The 15787-nt window shown below is 41.2% G+C and overlaps 2 protein-coding genes across 15 annotated transcripts in view; one reads left to right on the top strand and one right to left on the bottom strand.

Annotated features, from left to right (window-relative positions):
* Positions 1–632: 632 nt before the first annotated feature.
* The window catches only part of fdl (fused lobes), a 20631-nt gene continuing 5476 nt past the window's right edge, over positions 633–15787 (bottom strand). For 3 of the 8 annotated variants that reach the window (XM_026813962.1, XM_026813963.1, XM_026813964.1), the window contains exons 2-8: positions 13099–13166; positions 6259–6402; positions 5308–5406; positions 4391–4725; positions 3680–4291; positions 2777–3506; positions 633–2682 (exon numbers count right to left, since the gene is read on the bottom strand). In XM_026813962.1, coding sequence (XP_026669763.1) covers positions 2535–2682; positions 2777–3506; positions 3680–4291; positions 4391–4725; positions 5308–5406; positions 6259–6402; positions 13099–13136 — 2106 coding nt within the window. In that variant the 5' untranslated portion in view covers positions 13137–13166 and the 3' untranslated portion in view covers positions 633–2534. The remainder of the gene's footprint in view (positions 2683–2776; positions 3507–3679; positions 4292–4390; positions 4726–5307; positions 5407–6258; positions 6403–13098; positions 13167–15787) is intronic. The other 5 variants (XM_026813965.1, XM_026813966.1, XM_018025452.2 and 2 more) reach the window with 4 other exon arrangements.
* On the top strand, positions 9056–15430 carry s-cup (spermiogenesis-related protein stanley-cup). Of its 7 annotated transcripts, none has more exons than XM_018025460.2 (6): positions 9059–9288; positions 11047–11291; positions 11443–11534; positions 11726–11998; positions 13393–13549; positions 14464–15430. In XM_018025460.2, exons 4-6 carry the CDS (start codon positions 11820–11822, stop codon positions 14797–14799), a joined length of 672 nt encoding a protein of 223 aa, XP_017880949.1. In that variant the 5' UTR covers positions 9059–9288; positions 11047–11291; positions 11443–11534; positions 11726–11819; the 3' UTR covers positions 14800–15430. The 7 variants fall into 7 exon arrangements, with proteins under 7 accessions (XP_017880946.1, XP_017880945.1, XP_026669770.1 ...); XM_018025458.2 differs by having other exon boundaries at positions 11405–11534; XM_018025457.2 differs by lacking the exon at positions 11443–11534 and having other exon boundaries at positions 9056–9288; positions 11129–11291; positions 11819–11998.

The following is a 15787-nucleotide window of genomic DNA, read 5'->3' as shown; positions in this document are numbered from 1 at the left end:
ATAACACGTAATAAATTATTATCAATGATGCAATTTTTTAATAGAGTATAGATCAATTTTTAGAACATGAATTAGATCAATCGAATTTGTTTGAATAAAATCGATGCAAACGGAAAAATAATTATATTTATTAAAATATGCTAAGATAATTCACTTATTGCATTTGCCGTCCGTTAGTTTACTGGACAAATGCAATAAAGCAAATCACTTGCCCATCGTGTACCGCATCCATCAAGAGGATGATTGTCCAAACACTTTCCCTATCCCGGTCAATATTGATAGAACCACCAAGGAGCAATCGATCAGTAAATTATATGTACTAGATAAAGACTGTGTATTACATGTAGACAGATATTAAAATAGTTATTTCAACGACGGGGAAGAAGCAATTTATTGTTAGCGGATTTTATGCATTTATAGCAAAATGAAAAATGGAAGAAAAAACGTGAAAAATACATATAGTGATTAAAGTAAATTGTTATGAAATATCATTTCTTAAACTGATACCCTACAAGTTTAATTTGCAGAAAAGCAGTCTAGAAGTCATTAATCGTGGATAGATACACATACATATAGAGTATAGAGAATGTGAGTTACACATTCTTTGAGTGGGGAGAAAAGACGATAGCTCGTATATTCAAAATTCATTTTATTTTAAACTTACACCAACCATACTTTACAACGGATTGTATTTTTCGTGGATCAACTCGAGAAATCATCCGCGCGCATTTCTTCTGGCAGAACAATTTTATAGACAACATTCTAAATGATTTTCTTTAACCGAACGTATATAGAGCGGATGACTTCTCGTTCCAGATCCAAAGACTCGATGAGTCTAAAAATCACTTCTATTTTACAGCCATCGATGTCGGTAAGTTGCCTTCTTCTGCAGTTAAATATCTACTAACTCCCTCAGTCGTATCCTATTTCGCGATGGCATTATTTACATATGTCCACGGCTCTACGTAATTCATCAATAGGCCATTTGTTTTTATATTTCAGAAGATCGTCGCTATCTCGTTAATATCAAGAGGAATACGCACCCTTGTGATTACGATTATTTAAAAAAAGTATACACCAAGTGTAGATTGGACGCACGATTTAACATATCCGCGACAATTCTCCAAGAATTGTTGAACGGCTCTCGATTCAGAGTTTCTTCATAAGAAACATCATTTATAAATAGTCTAACAAGGTTTCGCTTGCAACTCGATTCTCGGTACAGAGGGAAATTGTCGTACAAAGTCGTTTTTACGGTTTCTTTGGCTTCATAGGATATATGTGTGAGCTACACGACACATCTGCAGGTGTGTGTGTTCATTCTGTCAAAGAGTGAACATGCTTGCACGTTTGCTCTCACATACTTCGATGGTTTACCGCTTTGCGTATTAGGGTCTCGGCGACCCATTCATTTTTATAAATTCGAGTTCAGCGAGTTCTATGTAGGACCTAGATCTGGCAGTTTAAAGAGGGAAGCCTACGCGGACTGGCGTCATTCTTGTTTTTCGATGGCCACGCTTCGTTGTATCACGTGACGCGAAATAATACTGCCGGTTCCCGGCGTCAGGAATTCCTTGATGGGGGAGAACCAACGTCAGGATCATTCGTTGTTCCCTATGTCGAACGTCTGTTTGCTCGTTAATCGAATGTACGGGGTGTCTCACTCAATTTCACCATCTTCGATGTCTTCTACTCTATTTACTTAATGGAGTATTTTTCGATGAACTTTTGATATCTCAAAAGAAAACTATTACGAAGAAATTTGTTTTAAGTACAAAAGAAGGCATTCGAAGATGGTACTATCCGACAGAAAGGATGTAGAAAACATCCAACTGTTATCTTAAATACAGGTTTACGAAGAGATGCGATGGTCTCGACTTCAACCATCGAGACATTTGATTAGGAACGCGTACGGTGTTTACATATGAAATTGTAGAACGTGTCGAATTACAATTGGAAAGGCACTTCGAACGAAAAGTATGGCATCGAGCTACAGTATAGGCACTGTGCAACGCCGTAAGGTATCACACCCGTGCGCCTTTGAGTCGATTGAGTTCGTTTACCTTCCTGCGCCTTATACTGTTCTTTGTCTTGTACTCAAATACCAAGTATTCCTGTCTATTTCTTTTCTCGTATTCAGAAAAAACAAACTTCAAGAACATTCGCGTGATCGATAGAAATGCAAAACCGCTCGGTAAGTTCCTTGCCCTTCTGATTCTTAAGTATACTTTCCTCGACTTCACGGAGGACCTCTTTCTTTGAGTGCCATGCACTACTAGGTGGTCCTAGTTTTTCCACATCTTCGTGAATCGACGCCATCGTATCGATGTATACTACCGCGAACGATTTTCTTCGTCACGTATAGAAAATGTTATTAGAAAAATTACTGTCCAACTACTGGCAATTCCGAAAGACTCTATCGGTTCCAGTACGAGAGTCGGACAGAACTTCCTCGTATAACTCTCGTCCGCGTAATTATCGTATCCGCGCGTACAATTCCCGTCGAAGGCGTTTATGTTCTGGCTAGCGAACGGTCAGAGACACTTGCCGGGATTTTGGGAGCACCATTGGGGCCACATGGCTTCCGTTTTTAGACCTCTGCTATTCAGAAGCTCCATGTGCGCAGCTAGCCTCGTATATACGTTCTCATCTGTGGAATAACCGTTCGTTGGCATGTCGCTCCTGCGGAAATACAAATAAACCATGTATAAGATAAATAAATAAATTGTTCGACATGAATAATAAGCTTCTTATTCATAAAAAATTCTTTACTCACCACAATCTCTCGGCGAGTGCTGACGCCCTGGGCCATAGTCGAGGTCCTAAAGACGCTTCGCCGGTCTGTTCACTCCAGATGGCCGCTTCACCGCCCAGAACCAGATTCAAATGCTGTTGGGGATAATCTCTCCAAGGCCGATGATTGTAAACCGTCTGCCAAGTACGATACTCCCCGCAGGCGGCCTCGCCGGTCTCCCTCCACCTTCCGAAGCCGCAGTCTAGGTACCAAGCGTCCACGTGCGAAACGATCACTCTGAAACCATCTTCCAGAAGATCCGGCGTTTCAGGCCAATTGCTACCGCCCCACGACTGGATCACATGAATCTTCGGATCGAAGTACATGGTAATGTACGGTCTCTTGGTCAATGGTGAACTCCATAAGATCACAGCCTTCGGTGTTTCGTCGTGGTTAGCTTTGACAAGTCTCTGCAGCATCTTCGTCTCGAATTCAGCCCACATAGCGTGATGGTCCGTCATATTCTGCGTCTGCATCGCAGCTGTTATATTACCGTACTGGGCCCAACAGTCTAAATTCACCTCGTCCCCGCCAAGATGGACGATGTCCCGGACCTCGGTCAGGTCCAGGAGCTCCTTGTACAGTCCCTCCAATATTCGATAGGTGTGCTCGTTGATAGGATTCAACTGACCGCAATTCGGCTCGCCGCAATACGATGACCATGGCTGCTGATCAACGCAGAGTGCCAGCTCCCCGTAACCGTACTCCGTCCCTGATATAAATTAACAAGATCAATGCCGGCGTGGGACCGTCTGAAGCTATTGCTAGGTGTTGAACATGACTTCTCTTGTGTTAAGGAGTGAGATCGGGATAATCGAGGTTGAAGTAACAACGTTTTTTAATGGAGGAAAATACAATTATTTTGAATAAATTAAAGAGACTCACCCCATTGCCAACCGGCGCCAGCGTGTGCAGGAGAATCGATTTCAACGAGCACCCTGACGCCACGTATCCTCGCGTAATCCGCGAGATCCTTCACGTCGTCGGGCGTGTAGATCTGATCCCCGTCGTATGCACCCCACCTGGCCATTTCCGGGAACAGGGCCGAGTCGAAAGGAAAGCTCTGCGAATCGGTCAGATGCCAGTGGAACGTGTTCAACTTGGACGCCGCCATCCCGTCGATTACTCGCTTCAGCCGTTCGATCGGGAAGAACTGTCTTCCCGTATCGACGAGCAATCCTCTGTAGGGGAACGTCGGCTTGTCCTCGACGGAAGCGCGGGACAGCACTCGCAGGGAACCTTCCCTTCCGGCGGTCTCGTCCCACCAAATCATTTGACCGAGCGTCTCCAGGCCGTGCCTGACACCGAAGTAACTTCTTCCTGTTATCCGAGCCTCCAGGATTCTTCCTTTCGGCGTCAGTTCCAGTGTATACGACTCGTCCGTTTCTAAACTTGGTCCTATCGGCCGGCTGTTTCCGGCAGAGAGATATATTACAAAGGTGTCCACTCCGGATCTACTTTTGGCGTTCTGCACTTTCACCAAGCCCCTGATGTTCCCTGGAAAAAAGCGGAACGCGAGGTATCGATGATTAAAAACAATCTTTTTATATCGATGATAGAAATCAATGATTCTGTACCAAGTATGCAAAGATTTACCGATGAAAACATCCTTGGCGTGTTCCAGCAGATTCTTCGTTTCCTGATCGCTGGTGTTCATCGTAACGAGTTCGATTTGCTCCAAGTGTACGGTCACACTGTCTTCGCCGAGGAAAACATTTCCGGTCGGCCTGGGCCAGAGAAGCCTGGTGTTTCCGCCGCAAAGAGCGATGCAACTGGCCAAGGGGATTCTCGACGATCTGACCGCTCTCCTCTCGCATCTTCCGGCAACGCAGGCCCAGGACCAGGGGCTCTGAAACGTCCTGCGACCCCGATGACCGTCAATTCGATGAAACTTAATGATCTTACGAATCCTTCCCATTTCCATAGTTTCTCTTTTAACGACCTCGTATTTTGTCAAGCATCAGATGGATAATTTGCGTTGAAACATAGCGAGACAAACGGAGAGGGTTGGTTAAAGCGACGCGGGTCAAATTGTAGGAGTATAGTATAATACAGGGAATATCGGGGTCATCTTTATTGTCTTCATAAAAAAAATGTAATACAGGAGAGTGACGCGGAGCAAAGATGAAGAACCACAAAGAGAATCGAGGAAAAGTTTTTCAAGACGGATATCTTTAGATCCTATACATCCTGGTCACAATTTCATTCCTAGCAAAAATCGAGATACTGGTTTGGAAAATAGTTTGTTCTCGAACAACCGATCGAAAATACGTCGATCATCGTGAAAAGTAGAAATCGAATTATCTAAATGGAGCGGTCGGCGGATGAAACGTACGCTCGGCATGCAGAGGATACGAAGGGGAAAGCAAACGCCACATGAAAACAGCCGATGAAGCAGATGACGGATCATCCCTTTGGACAATGAGGTGGCAAACTTCCGGGTATATAGAGAGACAAAAAAAGAAAGCCTTTTAGCAAGCACAGGTATCCCTCCGGGTCTTGGAAGACGTTACCTAGGCCCTTCCAGATACTCGTAGAGCCGTTCTTCGGGTCTCTTGGTGCTTTCATTACCGACCAGGAAAGTAACCAAGCCTCGTTGCAACTCCTTCAGTCTTTGATGTCGATCATCGAGGTTGTCGAGCGGTCGTGCGGGAGGTAATGAACGAAACGAGATGCGGCAACAAAAGTGAGAAATAAAAGTTAAAGAAATAACGACAAATCCGCATTTTTTCTCGGACGAATAAAAATTACATATACCACAGCGATAGCATAATTTCTATACATGGTCCGACGTTCTCACAACTTTGGCTAACACGTCAGCTCGAAGTAACTTCGTTTGTGTTAACGTCGTCTTACACATGTCTATAAATTTTAGAACGAACGTAAGTCACGGGAGTTGGGGGCTTAAATCTGGTGAATAAGATAACTAATTAAGCCGCGGAACTTCCTTCTCGCTGGGAAACTTCCGCGCGATTCCCTTGTGAACAAGAACATTATTAAACAGCAGACAAGCTAAAATTTCATAGTATCAGATAAAACTACAAATCCAGCTGCGTTCAGGGCACGACTTAGATACAGAGACGTATGAGACGTCGTCAGCATTAACAAATTTACTTTGAACTAGCATCGGTCAGGTAACTTCACGGTCAGACCACGTATGCAATAGAAAATAAATGGACTTGTGAGGATCACACAGAGGATGATGAACGTGATTAAAAGGAATTCGATTTTAGAAGATAGAAGATTAGGATTCCTCTGGTTGTGAGAATAGAATTGCGACGATCTTCAGGAACGATAAGGTCCTCGTCGATGTGAAGAAAGGAACGATCGTACGGCGCTGATTCAGGAGTCTCGAGAACGACGTGGTGCCGTCTAGAGCTTAATAGGCGATAATAAGGCCGGAGTATCGACTCGCTTCGTTTGCGGCCGCGCGTGTATCATACATATTATTATCGCCTACTCACCGTCGTGACGAGAATGGTTGTAGGGAAGCAAGCGGCGGAGCGTGCGCGTACATAGCGATCAGCAGGACCCCGGTCATCAGGACGAGGAAGAGGAGAATCTTCCTCATCCATCCGCTTGGCACACTGCCCACCATCCTCGCGAGCCTGTAAAACAGAAATGATTTCGTACTCGACGTAAGGAAGGAACAGCCGATCGATTCCACACAGAACTCTAATTACACAATTGTTATCGAGTACACGTATACTTATTTTAAACATTCTTTAACTGAATTACATGCACGACGAGGAAAACAACTTTAAACATCTTAAATTCTTATCGTTTATCTCTTCTTATATTTTTTATTGTTTACTTTAAAATTTCGTTGGACCCGCCTTATCGTTTTGAACTTTTCAAAGATAACTGCAGTGTCGTAAGTGACTAATTTAAGAAATATTATTTTGTGGTTTAGCCGACCACTCACAAATGAGGCCGTATATAAATGCGATTCTCAGTACCCAAATCGGCTTATCCTTTAAGCGGTATAAGCCTGATGGAGTATCCAGTTTAATCTCTGATAGAGACAGAAAACAATCTAAGCAGCTAATGTAATAACAATTCAATAACATAGAGACGTTTTAATATCAAATTTATGTTAGTCACAATGAAATTAACGAAATCAAGAATGGAAAAATTTAGAGAATTTTTTTTATTCAATTTACCTTTCGACATGACTCTGAAAAAAGACGTCGAATTTAAGGAAATAGTTCGTTCTCAATGAAAAGAGAGATCTCGGAATTTCACACATTGGTCGTGCACTGCAACTGACTTACAACGTTCTGTACTCACTAAGCGACTAAGCTCGTCACGGTTGCTATTGTGTATCGAGAAACTAAAGTTTTCGTGTTAACGAATAACCGCTGGATATAAATCGATTGGAACAACCTGTGCGGTAAGGTGAATCGACTCGAAGGACAGACGAAAGTTTCATAGCAGTTTTACGGGAACATATCGGTGGTTGAAAGGTGGAGTAAGGCATTAGGAAAGTTTCCGGTTAATATTAATTTACACATGCCGGTTAATAATTTCCGGTACACATTAAATCATTCTTGCACCTAAAATCATTTCTAATACAGACATTTTTGGTGTTCAAAATTTCTTTTCTAATAAAGAATTAAAGCTCGTGCTATCTGCGGTTTTTTTTTACAGATATTGTCAGTAGATTGATTAGTTTGGTTTATGGAAAACTTTGATACATGTACAAATGCTATTATAATCATTTCTGCCTAACTGATTGTGAAACGAGACAAACGCACGTGATCGACGCTCGAACAACAGTGGATAACTGTAGCCACGACATACGAGGAAGTGAAACGTTTTGTTTATTCTTACTGACTCGTCTCGGTGGACAGACAACAGCTGGAATTTGAAATTGTCATTTTTTTTATACGCGATTCAATAAAGAATTTAACTAATTTCTGCAAAACTATGTCATTGGCAGTCTTAGCACGAAACCCCAAGTATCTATTTTATGATCTTTCAATAAAACACGTCACAGATTACGTACCTATTTTATCTCCATTTATTTGACTATTTCCTATTGGCTCGATTTCACATAGGAACAATGAATTAAATGATAAAAACGGCAAGTGAAATAGAGAAGCTTTATTACAAGAGGACTTGAATTCGTGGCGTACAAAGCCGAAAAGGGTCGAACACAGCCAGTATCACAAAGGGTTTCTACTTTAAGTACAGGAGCTGCTTTATTGCGAACTCCGTTCATACACAGGTTAACGTGACTCACTTTTGTACAATTAAGCCTCCTAGTCTTTCTTTACAAGGCGTGTCTTACAGATGCCGTGAAAATAATACATCGTCCTTATGGTTCTATATCTACAGATGATCGTAAAAAAATTATTAACATAATTAGGATTAATTTTAAATGGAAATTAAAATTCCTTTGTACTTTGCTCGATTTCAATGTTAAAACTAAAAAGCTTATCGAATTTACTTAAAGGCTGGTGTAAAGCTATCTTATGTACTCTGTACGTTGTTTGCATTACTGATTGGAGACCAAGCCTGTTCGACGAAATGATATCCTATAAACGATTTCATAATTATTATACTACATGTGCAGTATAATTCAATATTACAGACACTTCTATTAATTAAATTGATCTTCCTTATCAATTCACACGATATTGATAACGTAAATCTTGACACCAATTATTGAAACCCCTCTCAGTTTGTCTTTTACAACTTTTACTTTCTTATTATTGTTTGTTTTATAAGTTTGTGAAGAATTTCTTTTCTATTTAATTTAGAAAGCCGACGCTTTCACCAATTTATATCGGTGAATTATATAATAATATGTGTAATAAAATTTGATGTATAACTAATAGTTCAATAATTTCCAGACTAGTTCATAGCGTTTAAAAATACAGGCAATTTGGAAACAGCTTATCTTCTAGTGTTGGCTGCGTTTATCTATCACGTGCGTCAAACGTATACCCCGAGCCTTGCTCTAAATGAAAGTGGAGATCGAAGATCCAGATAGAAAAATCGATATGAAAAGAACATCACCATTCTGAAGGCACATGATTTGGCAGAAACGAGCGAACAGGAAATCTCGTTTATACTTAGGCGTTTAGCCTACATAGCTCTTGCTCTGGGCAGAGGGATAGGCAAGTAGCATTTTGGTCATGTTCGTCCCGCCACGTTCCAATTCCACGTCAGTGGAACGAACCGTTCGTCCTGCCACGCGAGGCGTCGCGACGCTTCGCGGCGTGCGCCGCAGCGGACGACGTCGTCGTCGCGGCGTCGCCTGGACTCGTAGCCTGGCAACGCGCATAATATGACCAGCGTAATAGTTCGAAACGGAACGGTCACGGGAGCGGATCGGGATCCTCGACCGACGATTTTTTCGTTTTTTTCCTTTTCTTTTTTGCATTCCGAGGTCCCTCGTCGCCGATGCCGACGCCGCCGCCGGGGCGCTACACGGAGGACAGATGTGGTGGCCCGCGATAGCTGAGGAGGAACCCGAGGGAACGCTTGTACGTACACGTTTCATGTCGCGTTTCCAAATAAACAAAATAAACTCGACGGTCGATCGAATTTAATAGATTAGGCGAACGATGATTGACACCCTTTTTTCACGTACGAAATGATAAAAAGGATTGACGTTATCTTTGAGCGAGCGATTTGTTCGGAACGAACGGGATGTTCGAAAGTGGAACAATATGTTAAAACGGTCCAATTAAAATCATTGACAGAGATAGAAATTAATGAAGTAATCGCTGGTACTAATTGACTTTTTGAAACTCGAACCTCGTTAATTGCTTGAACATTGAATTCGTCTATGATGCAGCTCGACAGACGTTAATTTATTGAGTAGGTTGACGAGTTATGTAAAGTTATTTGAACAGACGGTCTTGTGATACTTTCGGTACGCTGAATATCTAGTGAAGTTTTTACGACGTATAGAAAATCTTGCAATGGCATACGAGACGATCAGAAACGATCATGTACATTTGACGATTGATTTGATGGGAGATCAATCGTAGCAATTATTCACGATGATTTGATTGCCGTAGATTGATCGCCGGGAGAACACTTGTATGCATTCGATCAATGTTCGTGTACATAACAGATTTGCAAACCCTCGAAGATTATAGGAAAACATAAATATGTATAGATTATTTTGTAGGATATTAAAAATTAAAAATCATCAGGTTTCATAATAGACTCTGGCAGACTAAAAGTTTCGTCAATTGAGTAGGCACGACATAAATCGATCGCACGCTTGTGAAGGACGAAACAAATGGCGCAAGAACTATAGAGAAGCTCTGCTCGTTCGAATAATGTAGCTTGCATCGCGTGCGCCAAGCATATTTTTTTACTCATCCCTTTCGCAAATATTCTTGACTCAGAAAAAGGAAGGAGCAGACCAAACGGTCTTTCGAAACGATTTCATCGAAGATAATTTTCTAATTCTGTATTTTAAGATTTTAGTTTAAAGGGAAGAAAATCATTACTGGCACAACGTCACAAACAAATTGAATAATTAAACGAGGAGTATGTCTCAAGCTGAGTATTTTATGAACAATTAGTATCAAGATGTGTTAAAGTAGTAAATGACAGAGACTCGCACACATGCTCGAAATCTTGATGAACACCGTTAGCTATTTTAATACCGTGTCAAGGTGTTAATTATACATGCATTCAAGTTCGAGCTTTATTTCCCATTGGGAGGAACGTGCGCCTGTAGAACTGGGACGTATGCCTACATATATAAATTTCGATGTCAGAACGTTCTTCGCATTTAATCGAGGTTTTCCATTCACCTTGCTTCCACGCGAATTCTTTCCCACTGCAGTTTCTACCATCTACTCTCTCCTTCAATCGAGAGATTATAATTAATCTCATGCGATCATAGAAAATATCTAGAATATATTTTTTAAACTGATACCAGGAATGTTTCATGTAGCATAAAAATCCACAGTCTAATTATAATGTAAAGGAAGATAATCGTGATCAACTTTCTTCTCGATGTTTAATAATAAATAAATAGGAATAATCGGAAATCGAATATTATCTATTTTTAGTTAATGAAATTCTCTTACGTCAATGCAGTCAATTCTAATAGGATATGTAAACGACATCGGGAAACAGAATTCTTTTACTATTAAACTTATATATCGAGATTAAGGTCGACAATAATGATGAGAGACTTTCTCATAGTATTACTAGCTGACCCGTTCTTTTAGAAATCGAGGATGATCTCCATTTCCAATTTTATTGTTCTCCCGTAGCGAACGTCGTGAAAGAATGCGAACAGGTTGAACAGAGCCGAGGGATCGAAAGCCTAAAAAGTACCGATTTAAACTTGTATAGATAAAGTCCGAGGTATGCGAGAAAAACGAGCATCTGAAACTAGGGAAACCGTGAAGGATCGAAGACCGAATAATCGCCGGGGAAGTAAAGCGGTACCAGCCTCGAATACAGCGTAATCGAGACGTTCGAAAATGACCCAAGACTTGAAACCACGGACGAAAAGGTAAGGGGTGGATCCTATCTAGAATTCTCACAAAGGGCGTGATCAATAAGCCGCTGCACCCTAACTGTCTCGAAAAGGTCCCCCCTGCTTCTTCTCTTTTTTTACGTTTCAAGGTGGACGACGAATTCACATTGACACGTGTTTGAAACAGGGCAAAGTTTGCGAGCTCAATTTTACCTATTAAAGAATTCTATCTACCGTCGTTATTAGACTGCGGATTTTATGCATTTATAGCAAAATAAGGTATGTAAAAAAACGCATATGGTATCAACAGCAAAATGTATATACAAAGTATCAACAGCAAAATGTATTCCATTGATTGACACTGTTACTAAATATCATTTGTTAAATTGATACCCTAAGACTTTTATTCTACATAAAAATCCGCGGTCTACTCATCGTAAAATAATACTATCAACTTTTGATACGCGCAGGAAACTGAATGTCGGAACTAGAATAATCCGAGTAAGACTACATGTCTTGAATTTACGAGAACGACAAACCGCATAAGGAGGTAAACGTTCCAGGATGACGGTACGACGAACGATGACGATGCTGGCTACGATAGAAGCAACCAACAAGCGCAATGGTACAAGCGTACACGAAGTCGTGCCTATTTCACCGGGATACAATGTCACCACGACGGCTAGCAAGACGAGTCACTTCGAAACCGATTTACACGGGAACGTTAATATTCTTCTTGGCGGGTGAGTCAGCCAAGTTTTGAACGACGAGGAAACGATACTCGATATCGTTTACTGATTCACGATCAATCAAAGTTAGAAATTATGCTTATTACTTTTATTATTCAGAACTTCAATTTTATCTTCTATTCCGTGCAAAGGATATGAAATATAAAAACTATGATATGTCGTTGATTGAGTCATAACGATTCATCCATTTCCTCGTGATCGTTATTAATAGCAATGTAGATTAAATGTTACGGGTACATATTTTTATATTCAACAGCTTTGTCGATTCATCGATCCGCGTTATATAACATCGGGAAACATGAGCACGATTTATTTAAATTTTAAACATCGCTCGTTCATGTGAGAAGACGTAAAATCCGGAATCTAATGACGCGTCCCAACGAGATTTGCATAGTTTTTTTTATATTTAAATGAGGAGGAATTCCTTTAATCACTGCGACGCGACTCTTCGTTTAATTAAAGTTTACGGAACTTTCTTACGACTTCTCCGGGCACGGTAAAGAAAAGATAACATCCGGCGAGTACGGCCTAGCCTCCTTTCTACACGATAGACCATATTTACTGAGTAAATCATTAGATCAGTGTTTCTTAAACTCGATTACTACACGGTAAAGCTTTTCGTGGTTTAATATAATAAAATGCGTAATTTAGTTTAATGCCTAAAATGCCTAATTTAGTTTAATGCCTAAAATGCTTAGATTTAATAAAATGTCTAAGTCACGCGGCGTGCTTCTAGGATGGAACGTTCCGCGAAACTCTCGTACAAAGTCGAACGTGTCGACTCGAATGGGAGCCAGTTTCCGGTTTGACACAGTAGTAAAGTTGAATCGCAGAAATTGGTTCGACGAACCGTGAAATCGCAGGCTCGTCTTTTTATCCACGTATCCCTGCGCGGACGGATGCCACCGCTTATCCTGATCGTCGTTATACTAATTTCTTCCAAAAAAACGGGAACAGAATCAGGGCGAGCGAAAGCGATTATTGTACTGGTATGGAGGAGTTCTAAGCTAGAATTATTAAACGGCGGACAGTTATTTTTACAGTTTGAGCTTGATTAGTTAAATCGGACGATCGAGGTGTATCTGTTTACTCACTTTTCTAGCAGTAATCGCTTCCTCGATGGGCGCGCCATGATAAAGAAGACAGTATCGATTCCCGTCGCCTATAATAGAGAGGGTGATTCGTTTAACTTAATTATTTTGGTGCCGCGAGCCCATCTAAAGCCGATAATACGGCAAACCGTGCCGCAAGGTGTTCTAAAGCGGTCTCAACCATGCCGGAAAAGGTTGACGCGTGCTAAATATATACGCTCGATGATCTCCTCTATTTCTCTCTTAACCGACGCTTATGCCGTACTAACTCGCGGCACGGGATTTACGTTCTTGCAGAGCGATGCTTAGCGGCGTGATTATGGTCGTCTTCCTGATGTGTTACTGCTGTCACAAGAGTATCCGGAAGAACCGACCGCAAGAATATCCGCAGTATTGGAGAACGGAACCAGACGTGCACAGTCTCGAAGTCTTCACCACAGAAGCGCACGCCGCTGTGAGTGATCCTCATCGTTCAGTTTAATTAATCAAAACCAATAGTGTTCTCGTAATTCTTTTAATGACGCGCGTGAACATACTGATATGTAGTGAAATTCATAAGTAAAAACAGAAAAATTCTACCCTTCACTTTTCTATTCGTAAGTTCAATCTATAGCTTTGTTAATTTTAAACACTAAAACGAAAATTAATTCCAACATTGAAAGTTATCCACTTTTGAAATGTTTGTTGAAATGTTGTCGAATGTACAAAGATTTGTAAAAATTTTTGAATTACGAGACTCATGGCTTGTTTATTAAAAGTCGATTGTACAACAAGAAATATGAATCATGAAGTATCTGGGTGTCTAATAGAAGATCGCGTGTGCCGGATTAATAAACGATTAAAGTGAATACGAAACATTCGATTGGAAACGCGTAAACGAACCAGAGAGGGTCAATAGCAAGCGGATACAGTGTGTATTCAGCACATTACGATTCTCGTTCACGAACCCGATGCATTTAACCGACGCATTATATAAGAAGATTCAGTTAAAATAGGATAGACGAGATACAAACTATCCGCGGTCCGCTCGGATCAAGCTGGATTTAGGTAGCGAGCGATAATTTAAAAACTTGATAGCCCCTTTCTATAAAAGCGAAACAGAATAAAATGTAATACGCGAACGTTACCTAAGAAAGGATACTCTGGACACTGACACGGTTCGATGTTTCTGACTCGGACGGAATAATTACACTGTGGGATGCTAATTAGCGTCTAGACTCTATACAATTTAATGTCGAGATGGGCAGCGATGAATAATTAAAGCTTATATAAGCCGGTGCCTACAATGAATTCCTGTAATCTCTGTTCGTAATAGAACATCATCGATCGAAAACTGTTTTAATTTTCTTTCTTCATCTGTTTTGCCAGTGCTGCGATAGACAATCGACCATCGAAGGGAATCAGGACGAGAACACGTATGGGTCCCTTCCGTGCCCCGTGACACCCAGCTCTGGCCCTGGACCACCTCCGACTTACGACAGTCTGATCTTCGATCCGAAGAGCCTGCCCAACACCATCGACAAAAAGCCTGACGGCGCGGACACGCCTGGCACTATAATTCCTACCATGGTGTCCACGTTGCTAGGCCTGAGCTCGACCGTGAGATCCACGGATAGCAACGAGGCTACGGAGCAAGAAATCACCGACGAGGGACTGCCTTCTTACGAGGCCGCCTTGAAGCTGGACGCGGACGGCTACGTGTAATACGCAGCCTACGGTCCCTACTATTCCTAAACAATTTTACGATTCCTCGAACCAAACGTGCCTTTTCTCAGAGAAAACAAAGATTCGAAGAGACGGAAACGTGGCTCGACGAAACATTCGGTTCGCCAGCTACTCGACAAAACTCGAATTTGTCCGAAGGTGAAAAGCGGCTGACATATCCAGAATCGGCGATATCAACGAATTCGATTCTTATCAGTTTATTGTAATCGCGTTTGTTAAATGTTTTGCCGACTGGGACGCGCGTGGGCAGCGTAAGAAATCGATGATCTTATGCTTCAACTGACAAAGGCCACTTTAGTGGTCCTCTGCTATATCGTTGATCAGCTTAAAGACCACTTTAGGCAGCTGTGTATTAAGCCCCCATTTATAGTCGTTCGTGGAGCTGATCGTGTTGCGAATTCGTGTACGTGTTACTTAACGTGACCGCCCGAAGGTCTTGCGATTAAAAGAAACAGCGAGTTACAGCTAGAATGGTAGCATCAATTAAAGCGACGTGATAAAAAAAATTGTTCATTTGCGGTTTATCTTTACTAATAATACGAGTCTAACGATAATTGTCTCTGTACTTTTTCACTGATTATACATTAGCAAGGCCACTTCTTGTACTGTTCCTCGTTCAACTTATTTATTTCATATACAATAATTTACAACAGTATTCGAACACCTTTGAACAGGAAATATTTTTTTTAATGTTGAACCAAAAGATATAATTTTAAACTACGTAAAGTTGAAAACGTGAGGTTCACTTTTTCCTTCGCGATTCGAACAAATGTTTTAAACGTTACGTAGTAAGTCTTCGAACTTCTCACAGAAAATTATATTCTTAAAAGTTATTCTGTTTTAAAACGTGTTCGAACACTTTGGTGAACTACTGTATGTGCATACGTAATTCGCTCAACCATTTTTCGACGATTAAAGAATTATAATGCAATTTAGAAAATTTGTAGAAAAGCTAGAGGACACGAGG

Source organism: Ceratina calcarata, unplaced genomic scaffold (genome assembly GCF_001652005.2).
Source record: "Ceratina calcarata isolate Rehan_Ccalc_2016 unplaced genomic scaffold, ASM165200v1 scaffold351.2, whole genome shotgun sequence".
Classification (NCBI taxonomy): domain Eukaryota; kingdom Metazoa; phylum Arthropoda; class Insecta; order Hymenoptera; family Apidae; genus Ceratina; species Ceratina calcarata.
The sequence above is the reverse complement of the archived record's forward strand: the minus strand, read 5'-3'. Positions and strand labels throughout refer to the sequence as shown.